Genomic DNA, 10367 nt, shown 5'->3' on the forward strand with positions numbered 1-10367 from the left:
CCCCACAAGATAATTATGGGCAGGGATGATGTATGTCTGAGAATGGTCCTGGAATAGGGCCTGTGTGTCCCTCTTCAATATCCCACTCCTTTACGACAGCTTGGGAAGCTCTGGGGAATACCAGTTATATCCAGCACTACGTGTTGTTCTTTATGGGGGACTCGCCTTGGAGCTAGATGGAGAGGGTCCTGATCCCCACTGGTGGCGGAGCAGATAAGACTCCAACTAGAGGGACTCTAACCCACAGATGAGCAGACAGAGGTGGGAGGAGGAGGAGGAGCTGAAGCGGGCCTGCCAAGCCGATCACCGGTGGATTGAGAGCCTAGGCGTGAGGGCGGGGCAAGACACACACACCCGAGCTCCAGAGGCGGGGCCTGATCGGGGGTGATGCCGGGGGCGAGGCCCAGCTTTCCGGGTGGGGCGCGGGCGGAGGAGGTGGTGGAGGAGGCGGGGCCAAGGACGCGGGGCCGCGCCCAACTGGCTGGGCGGGACTGGAGCCGGGCGGGAGGCTCTCCTGGAGCCCCAGCCGCAGCCCCAGCCGCAGCCGGCGCAGCTCCGAGTCCGAGTCAGAGCCGTAGCACCCGCCCTGTTGGAATCAAGCCGAGATCCCTGCCTGGCACCGGTCGGATCGCAGGTTGGTGTGTCAACGCACATCCCGGGAATTATCGGAGGTAGCGAGGCGCGACCACCCCCGGGTACCACACGGTGCGGAGCCAGGATTGCCCCTGACAGGCCTGGTCACAGCCGGAGCGCGCAGGAGGTCCGGGAGTCCCTAAAGGGCCTAGGCACTGAAGAGGAGAAAAGGAGAGGATTCCACCTAAGAGCATACCGTAGACTCGGTGCAGGGAGGAGAGTGGAGACTTCATCCAGCACGGGGCAGAGGTGCGCGGAGCTTCACGCTGGCATCCCAGCAGCCACAACCTAGACTCTACCTTATCTGAGTCAGAACACTGATAGCCTAGCTTCCAGACCTCGGCTGGCCCAAGGGACCTGGCACACAGAAACCGTTCCCTCACCTGTCTGAGACTGGCACAGGATCCAAGGAACCAGAGTCTGGCCTGACTCAAAGTGAGGATCTCCGGTGGTCCTGAGCTGCTCACTGGGGAGCCTGCCTCCTGCCCCATCTCCACTGGTGCGAATGTGCCGCTGCCCATTGGAACAACATGAAGGCAGGATGACCTCAGCGGAAGCAGTGGAAGTGACTGGAAGTGCTCGAGTGGCTGGATCCCCTGAGTGGCCCCCTGGCAGCCCCCAGGTCCTCCGGCAACCTGGCCGGGTCCGGGTGGCTGTGGCAGGATTGGTGTGGCTGCTGGCAGGAGCCAGCATGTCAAGCCTCAACAAGTGGATTTTCACAGTGCATGGCTTCGGGCGGCCCCTGTTGCTCTCAGCGCTGCACATGCTGGCGGCAGCACTAGCATGCCACTGGGGGGCACGACGCGGGATGCCTGGGAGCACCCGCCTACGAGTGCTGCTGCTCAGCCTCACCTTTGGCACATCCATGGCCTGTGGCAATGTGGGTCTGAGCACTGTGCCCTTGGACCTGGCTCAGCTGGCTACTACCACCACACCACTGTTCACGATGGCCCTGTCTGCGCTGCTGCTGGGACGTCGCCACCATCCACTACAGTTTGCTGCCATGGGTCCACTCTGCCTGGGGGCAGCCTGCAGCCTGGCTGGAGAGTTCTGGGCACCCCCTGCTGGCTGTGGCTTCTTGCTGGCAGCCACCTGCCTCCGAGGTCTCAAGTCTGTTCAGCAGAGTAAGTTCATATGGGGAAGTGGGAATTGGGGTGGGTGTGGTCTGGATGTCCCTGTGAAGGGTGTGACCGTTATCCCATTTTATAGATGAGGAAACTGAGGCTCAGAGAGGAACAAAAGCTAAGTGAGTTTCAGGCTCTGGAGGCTTAGCCAATATTCAGTAATAATTGCCAATGATATGTCTTACATGGCTCATTAAATCTTTTGTCTCTCTGAATCCCCACACTGCCCCATCAAGGCAGGTACCATATTGTCTCTGTTTAATAGAGACCTTGCTATGGACCCTGATGTGTCAGTGAGCAGCAGAGGTAAGATTTGAACCCAGAATCCATGCTGGGGGAGTCAGGTGACAGTCAGCTGACCAGAAAGAGACCAAAAAGTGTAGAACAGGGAGAGAAAGAGAAAGATGGCAGGTCTTGAGCTGGAATTTGGAAGACAGGGTTTGAACAAGTCTAGGAAATGCTGATGTTTTGTGGGAGCTATGTGTTATAGGCCTGGTGCTAGGTGTTAACCCTCAGTTATCATAGCAACTACTGCCTTCATCCCCATTTTACAAGCGGTACGACTGAGACACAAAGAAGTTTATGTGACCCAGGGTCACACATTTCCTAAACATAGCCCCTACCTAATTTGTGCCCTGGCCTCCCTTAGGTGTCCCACTTGGGTAGGAAGTTCTGGGTATCAGCCATGCCTTTGCTTATACTTTCTGGGTAACTTTGGGCAAGTCTAGATCTTCTCTGGGTCAGAGGAGGAGGGTCAAAGTTGATAGAGTCCCATGCACCTCTTATTCTCCCTCCCTCCCAGTTTGTAGGTCCTGTGAAGAGACCCAGACTCAGGCCTGGGAAAGAGAATGGTTGTGGTGGGGGTAGAGGAGTGTTAGAGGGTTGTTTCCAGGGTTGGTGGATTAGGGTTGGGGACAACCTAAGCCTGGGGCAGTTTGAGTCAGAGCTAAGCCCTGCCCTGGAATCTTTGGAGCCAGGACCCAGAGGTCCTGTCCCATTCTCCCAGGCCTTGAGGCAAGGCCAAAGCCCAGTTCTATTTTTGCCCTCAGGTTACATGAGCTGGGTACTAAAGTTGGGCATGAGCTTTGGGCATAAGTTGGCTCTGGGAAACCTAACCCTCTGAGGCCCTCCTGGGCAGGGCCACAAGGCTGGGAAGGTCCTAGCCTCAAGGCCCACTGAGAATCTGCTGAGGCTGTACTCCTCACTCAGGGCCCCAGGCAACTCCTATCTGCAAGAGTGGCTTTGGACAGCCAGGCCTTGGGGCAAGGAGGCATGGAATGGCATGTGCCTTGCATCAGATCCCTTCTTAGCTTGTGCTAGCTCCTTCCTTACCTCCTAAGTTTCAATTCCCTGACATCCTGATGAGTTGGATGTTTACTTAGGGTTCCCACAGTGTCCTCTGCTTTCCCCATCCTGGGGCATTGAGAGCCATTGATAACCTATCTGCTTCCCATTAGACAAGCTTTGGGGAATTTCTGTGCCCCCAATATCTGGCCTGGACCTGGTCATGGGGAAGACACTTCTTAAATGATGGACTTATTGATGGCTCTGACAGCCCAGTTGGTAAGCTGGTGAGGCTGCCTGGTTCAAGGTGCTAAGGATGAAGCTTAGGAGGCTGGAGGACCCACTAATAGAGATGGGAGCCCAGCTAAGATGGAAGAAACAGACTGGATCCAGGGACTGAGATAGGTTTTGAAAAGGAAGAGGTTTCTTTTGCCAGAGGTGTCAGGGCCAGATTCAGACTAGGGTGTAGATGGCTGATGACAACTCCCTTACTGAGAGCAGATGCCATAGGACCAGAAGATAAGTGTCCAGGAAGGGAGAGCCCAGTCAGCAATGGGCAGAACCCTAGCTTTCCTCCTATCTGAACCAGTTGGAAACCTAGGAAAGTATAGGGGAAGTGGGATGATACCACTCTCCTACCTATAGAAAGGCTGGGAAGTGGGGTGCTAGCCTGCTGAACTTATTCTCAGCTCTACCCACCTGTGTCACAGAGCAACCTGATGCCATCACTGTACTTTGAGCTCTTGTATGACCTGGGAGACAATCTCTTTTCAGGAGAGATGTTCTATAGCCAAGGTGGGCACATGTGTGGTAGGAACAGGTGCTTCTTCCTGAGCACACCTGCCTAGGGGAGGAAGTGTGTAGCTATGATAATGACATATGATAATGTCCAACACTAGGTGCCACACCATGTTCAGTTCTTCATAGGGACAGAGCTGGAAAGGGCATTCTGGGAATGGGAAAAGGCCATGCCAGGGTATGGGGGATCATGTCAGCTGCTGGGGTTAGCAGTTACACTGGGCATCAGGCCCTGTGCTCAACACCTCATCCCCTGTAAGCGGGGTGTTGTTACCTCCCCATGCTACATATGGAGACTTAAGACATAAAGAGAGGGTGATTATACAGCTAGGGTAGGGACAAAAAGGGAATAGGCCAATCGTAGAAAGCAGAGTTTGGAGAAGGATCAGTTGGTATGTCAGCATGTGGCACAAGCACAGATGTGCTCAGAAGATGAAACAAAAATGCCTTCGAATAAGAAAATTGACATGGATGGTTTCTAGCAGGGGAAGGGTCACTGCGGAGGCAGGATGACACACTCACATTTTGAGAGTGACTTGACTCTGACAAGGGATGACTGCCCTTCCCCTGGGCTTCAGGGGTATTGGGTGGGATGCAGGACAGGTGCAAGGAGCTGGATGAAGAGGCTAGAACTTTCCTACCTCACTGCCTCCAAGGGTGAAATTCACCTGAAAATCCAAAGCCTTCCTGCCATGCAACCTTTAACACACAGGCCAGAGGCAGCTCCTGTTGGTGCTAAATTTGGAACCAATAAGCAGGAGGCATTCTGATTATCTGTTTGTTTCTAGAAATGCTTGAGCCGGAGGGACTGTTGCCTGGAGAACAAAGTCAAAACAGAATGAAATCAAGAAAGGAATAAAATTTCCTATTCTAAGCATAGCCTTAGTGAGTAAGCAAGTATGTGACTGTTCGGAAAGTGCGTGTCAGAAAATGTGCGGAGGCTCAGAAAACCCTGGGAGGGGACCTGTATCAATTACTCATTTCTCTCCACAAACACTTGAAGAAGGCCCCAAACCTCACTGTCCTCATGCATATACTGTCATTTCACCTGGGCTGTATCTGACTCTGATAGTAACACTTACTTCCTTTGTGAATTGGCTGGATGGAAGCATGTGTAGACACAGGTACATACCAGCACACAGTCACACACCTGTGCAAGGTAGCAGCATCTCCTCTTAAAAGGTTTCCTCTTGCTGGGTTTGGTGGCACACGCCTGTAATCCCAACTACCTGGGAGGTTGAGGCAGGAGGATCACAAGTTTGAGGCCATCCTGCATAACATAGAAAGACCCTATCTCAAAAAATAAAAAGGGCTGGGGATGTGGCTCAGTGGTAGGGTACCCCTGGGATCAATCCTCTATACCACTAAAAAGGAAAAAAAGAAGTTTCCTCTTAGTTCTGGATCCATCTCAACAAACCCTAATGTTGGTAGCAAAAAATACTGATTATCGTCATAAACAGTGAGTAAGAGCCAAGAACCAACAATGACTTTCTTGTTCCCTTGTCATCCAGTGGTCATAAATACATGAAGCAAAGACTGAACCCACCATTTTGACTCAAACCATTTATTTAAAAAAATCTATCTTCCTCTTCTTCCTCTTTTCCCTACTCCCCCTTTCCACTCCTATTTCTCCAATTCCTCCTCCGTCCCCACCCCAACTTCTCCTCCTTTTTGACATGTAGCTAATAAGTGGCAGGACCCTCTGCTGGCCCATCCATTGCTAGGTGTTCAGAGCTATAGTGTGGGATCCTGGTGGGTGTTGATAAGAGCTGGAGCTAAGAAAGGTGGGTCAGATAGTATAGGGTCTTCAAAGATGGGTTAAGAACTTAAGACAGTTCCCTCCAGGCCTAGGGAGCCCCTGAAGAGTTGGATTTTTTTTTTTTTTTTTTTTTTTTTTGAGCCACTTTTCATGTTCCTTGACACTTGGTTGTTCCAGGTACATTAGTTTCACCCTGTGGGAAGTAGTTTGAAGCAGATAAGTATTTTATAAAATCTTTTTAAAATATTTACTGAATGCTTACTTATTAAAATTTTATGTTATCCTTTTAGCTGGTGTGTAGCACACAACCTGATTTCAGCTACTTGGGAAGCTGACAGGATCACAAGTTTAAGACCAGCCTCAGGAATTTATCGAGGACCTAAGCGACTCAGGGAGACCCTGTCTGTAAATAAAGTGGCTCAGTGGTTAAGTGCCCTGAGTTCAATCCCTGTCATAGGAAAAGAGGGAGGGAGGGAAGGAAGGAATGGAGGGAGGGAGCGAGCGAGGGAAGAAAACAGGCCACCCTGGGGCTGTAGCTCAGTGATAGAGCACTTGCCTAGCATGTGTGAGGCCCTGGGTTCAATTCCCACTACTACCCCCCCCCTCCAAAAAAAAAAGGTATATTTTACTATGTACCCAACTTTCCAAGTGAGGAAACAGGTTTACTGAGTGTCTCTCATGAGCCCAGGTCACAGCTAGTCAGGAGTGGACATAGGACACAAACCCAGGTGGTCTGACTCTCCTGATTGACAGTCATAGTTCAGAGCAAGTCATTAACCCTGCATGAATGGTCAAGGCAGGTTTCCTGAGATCAGCCGTGGAGGCCACATTGGGTTGGCTCAGTGGGGCTTGTCTCTGCACTGCACTGGGTCCTGATGGTCACTGTCTTGGTTGCAGGTGCCCTGCTGCAGGAGGAAAGGCTAGATGCAGTGACTCTCCTGTATGCAACCTCGCTGCCCAGCTTCTGCCTGCTGGCGGGTGCAGCACTGGTGCTGGAGGCTGGTGTGGCCCCACCACCCGTTCCTACAGATTCCCGCCTCTGGGCCTGTATCCTGCTCAGCTGCCTCCTGTCTGTGGTCTACAACCTCGCCAGCTTTTCTTTGCTGGCCCTCACCTCCGCTCTCACCGTCCATGTGCTGGGCAACCTCACCGTCGTGGGCAACCTCATCCTGTCCCACCTCCTGTTTGGCAGCCACCTCAGCACCCTGAGCTATGTGGGCATTGCGCTTACCCTTTCAGGAATGTTCCTTTACCACAACTGCGAGTTTGTGGCCTTGTGGGCTGCCCGCCGGGGGCTGTGGCAAAGAGAGCAGCCTGGCAAAGGTCTTTGAGATCTGGGGGAACTCATGAACCACACCCAGGACAGCCTCATCCTGAATCAACCTTGGCCAATGGCCATGGGAAAAGTGGAAAACAGGCAGCCACCAGGCCAAGGGAAGGAGAGGCACCTTCTGGAAGGACTCCCTAAGAGCTGGAATGGTGACTTCCAGAGAGATCTACCTCTTGTCCCCGCCTATCTTACCCTGTCACAGACCCCATCCACTGCGGGATGGTGGATCAAAGCCTGGCATAGTCACTGCACCTGTTGGACTAATTTTTATGATTAGTAAAAGTGTATCAACTGTTACACTGAAATTTCTGGGCAAACTTTGAAAAATCTCAACGTGTTATGATGACAACGATTCTCAACAATTGCACAATTCTTCCTCCAGTGGGGTAAGCAGTGTGGGGTTCCAAGAAAGGGCTCTCCACTGCTAGATCCCTCAAGGACTTGGGGTAGTCTATGCCAACTCCAGGCAGCTGCTACAGCCTCATTCTTGGTCCACCCATTTTTGGGTCTTCCATCCTCAAATAAACTATTTTTGCTTGGATCCTGTGTCATTCCTTGCGGGTACAGCCAAGGGAATAAAGGGAGAGCAGTGGGCCACCCATGCTGAAACTAGGACATTGTCTCTGACCTATCATAGCCTGTTCAAGCCCCCAGCCTAGCCCTGTTTTCTATAATCCCTCCATTAGCCAGGCCACTATTATCCATTTTTTGGACAGTGACATTGGCTCCTCCCTGCTCTTCCCTGTCCCCTCTCCCAGGGCCCCTTCACCTGGAAGGAACTTTTCAAAAACACACATGCTCTGTGGCTTCATACTGCTCTAATGATATGGTCAGAACTTCCTGCCCCAGACCACACACAGCTCTTGGGATCTGGCTCCTGTGGCTTCATCAGGCTCCTGTCTCACTTCTCTTTCCCTTGGACTCCGCCTTTCAGGCTCAGTAACTTCCTTCAGGTTCACACAATGCCAGATACACCCTTGCCAGAGCCTTTGCCCATGCTGTTCCCTCTGTCTGGTACCCTCCTACGCTCCTTCCTTCTTTCTGCTATACCCTTGCCAAGGGGGAAAGGTCAAACATGCACATCTCCCTTATTTTTTCGGTATTGACCCAGGGGTGTTTGCCACTGAGCTACATCCTTAGTTGTTGTAGTTCATTTTTGTACCAGAGATTGAATTCAATGGCTCTTAAGCACTGAGCCACATCCCCAGGCCTTTTTTATTTTTTTATTTTTGAGACAGTGTCTTATTAAGTTGCTTAGGGCCTAGCTAAGTTGTTGAGGCCAGCCTTGAACTTGTGATCCTCCTGCCTCAACCTCCTGAGTCACTGGGATTATAGGCATGCACCACTGTGCCAGCCTACCTTGCCTTTAAAGACCAGAAGCTTGGAGTCATGGCACATGCACAGAGAGGCTGAGACAAGAGGATTGCAAGTTTGAGGCTGACCTGGGTAATTTAACAAGACCCTGTCTCAAAATAAAAAATAAAAGGGGCTGGAGGTGTAGTTCAGTGGTAGAGTACCCTGGTTTAATTGCCAGCAATGCAAAAAAAAAAAAGCGAGAGAGAAACCTAGGGGTTAGGGTTTGTGGGTGGGTGGCTCAGTGATGGAGCACTTGCTAAACTGTTCTGGGTTCTATCCATAGTGCGCGCACGCGCACGCGCGCTCTCTCTCTCTCTCTCTCTCACACACACACACACACACACACACAAAAGCATGGTGGCCTGTGCCTGTAGTGACAGGTTTTACAGGCTTAAACAAGAGGATCACTTGAGCCCAGGAGTCTTAAGATCAACCTGGGCAACATAGCAAGACCCCTTTGTCTCAAAGGGAGAGACAGAAGCCCCAAAAGGAAGACTGCTAGGAGAGGGTCTTAACAATGGGCCATGCCACAGGGCTGTGGGTGAACAGGGTAAAGCATTGGGGTATCCCCATTGAGGAAGTGGGAGCACTCAGCAGGGAGCACTCAAGGTTAGCCCAGGGCCTTGAAAGGAGCAGAGCTCCCATGCAGAAAAACTAGGGCAGGAGTTTCTATCCCTAGAGCTAGCCTGGAGTCCTGTGACCAGCTGTCCCCCACCCTCAGCCTTGTCACATCACCTCTCTGTCTTTCTTTGGTGCTTCCTTATACCCAGTTACCTCCCCTCAGGGATCACCTGTTAAAAATGACAAGGATCCAGCCTAGAGCTGGCAGTCCAGGGGCCGAATCCTGCTCTGCCCACCTCACTATGAATGTTGGGTAGGTACCCTCCCTTCTCTGTGCCTCAGTTCCATATCTGTAAAATGGGGCTGATGATTCCAATGAGGAGGATTTTAATGAGTTGCCACTGGGCAGCATCAGGGATGAGAAAGAAATTGATGGTGCCAGCTATCTCTATCCCTATCTTGGGTAGTCACCTCCCCATTTCTAAGGTTCCAGACCCATCTGGAAAATGTCTCTTCTTGGTTGAGGATGGGGAGCTAAAACAGGCTGCAGCTGGGATCCAGGAGGACTGAGGTTCAGGGAGGAATCACTCATTTCTTTATGTAACCAGAATTCCTAAAGGACCACTGTGCCAGTCAGTACTAGGTGGGGCTGTGTGAAGGGTCAATCTAAGGCTGGGTAGTGGCCAGCTGGTGAGGGACTAGGAATAGAGGCACAGGGGTTCCTGGCCCCTGACTCCACCCAGGCTGGCTTTGCAGGAGGGGAAATGGACCTAGTTGAGTCACCCGCCACCCACCCTCCCTGTGACTCAGAGATGCCACTGGCCCAGCCCCACCCTCATGTAGCTTGGGCACTTCTGAACTCCACTCTCAGGCTTGGCCAGGCAGAACAAAGGAGGATGGCTTTGGTTTGGCTGAGCCTCCTCAGAGACTCAGGTCCCTTCCCAACTTGAGAGGTCCTATTGCCATAGCAGGAGCATCCCTGCACCACCCTCACTCAGGGTCCTGGGCTTGGTGGGATGCTTGGCTAATAAGTGAGCTCCCCGTCACATCAAACCCTGATGGTTATGGGGAGTAATTAGATATGAGCTTGACTTGGAAACTAGTTCATCACCAGATTCAGGACCATCAGGTATCTAAGTTTCGCCCCAACAAGGCCACAGCCAGTGCCTTCCCATCACTCCTCCCAAGCAGTGGGCACAGAGACTGGACTGAGTCAGAAAGCCTGGGTTTCAGTACGGGCCTTTGCTACTCATGGCATGATTTCAGACTGGCCTCTTCTGGCCTCATAGTGTTGTTAGGAGTTATCACAGGGAGACCAATGGGGAGAGTCCTAGTGAAGGTCATTGTACTTTAAGGCTTTGTCTTTCACTAGTTTCTGTTGCCTCTGGCAAGTGGCTTCACCTCTCTGAGTCTCCATCTTTGCATCTAGTCCCCCCTGCTAGGAAGCTTTCTCAGGATAAGAGATGTCACCGCCCTGAAGCTCTTCTCTCCTTGAACCCCTGCCCTATACCATGCCAAATTG

The 10367-nt window shown here is 51.8% G+C and overlaps 1 protein-coding gene across 1 annotated transcript; it reads left to right on the forward strand.

Moving 5' to 3' along the window:
- The first annotated feature begins 509 nt into the window (after positions 1-509).
- On the forward strand, positions 510-7469 carry Slc35e4 (solute carrier family 35 member E4). The gene is made up of 2 exons (XM_027953410.2): positions 510-1757; positions 6496-7469. The coding sequence occupies exons 1-2, from the start codon at positions 1139-1141 to the stop codon at positions 6927-6929; spliced, it is 1053 nt and encodes a 350-aa protein (XP_027809211.2). The 5' UTR covers positions 510-1138; the 3' UTR covers positions 6930-7469.
- Positions 7470-10367: the final 2898 nt, after the last annotated feature.

Source organism: Marmota flaviventris, chromosome 1 (genome assembly GCF_047511675.1).
Source record: "Marmota flaviventris isolate mMarFla1 chromosome 1, mMarFla1.hap1, whole genome shotgun sequence".
Lineage (NCBI taxonomy): Eukaryota > Metazoa > Chordata > Mammalia > Rodentia > Sciuridae > Marmota > Marmota flaviventris.

What these genes read in the sequence shown, in the direction of transcription:
- Slc35e4 (XM_027953410.2), top strand. Translation starts at nt 1,139, where the DNA reads ATGTGCCGCTGCCCATTGGAACAACATGAAGGCAGGATGACCTCAGCG. An exon ending in TCTCAAGTCTGTTCAGCAGA is followed by an intron (nt 1,758 to 6,495) that starts GTAAGTTCATAT and finishes TCTTGGTTGCAG; the next exon opens with GTGCCCTGCTGCAGGAGGAA.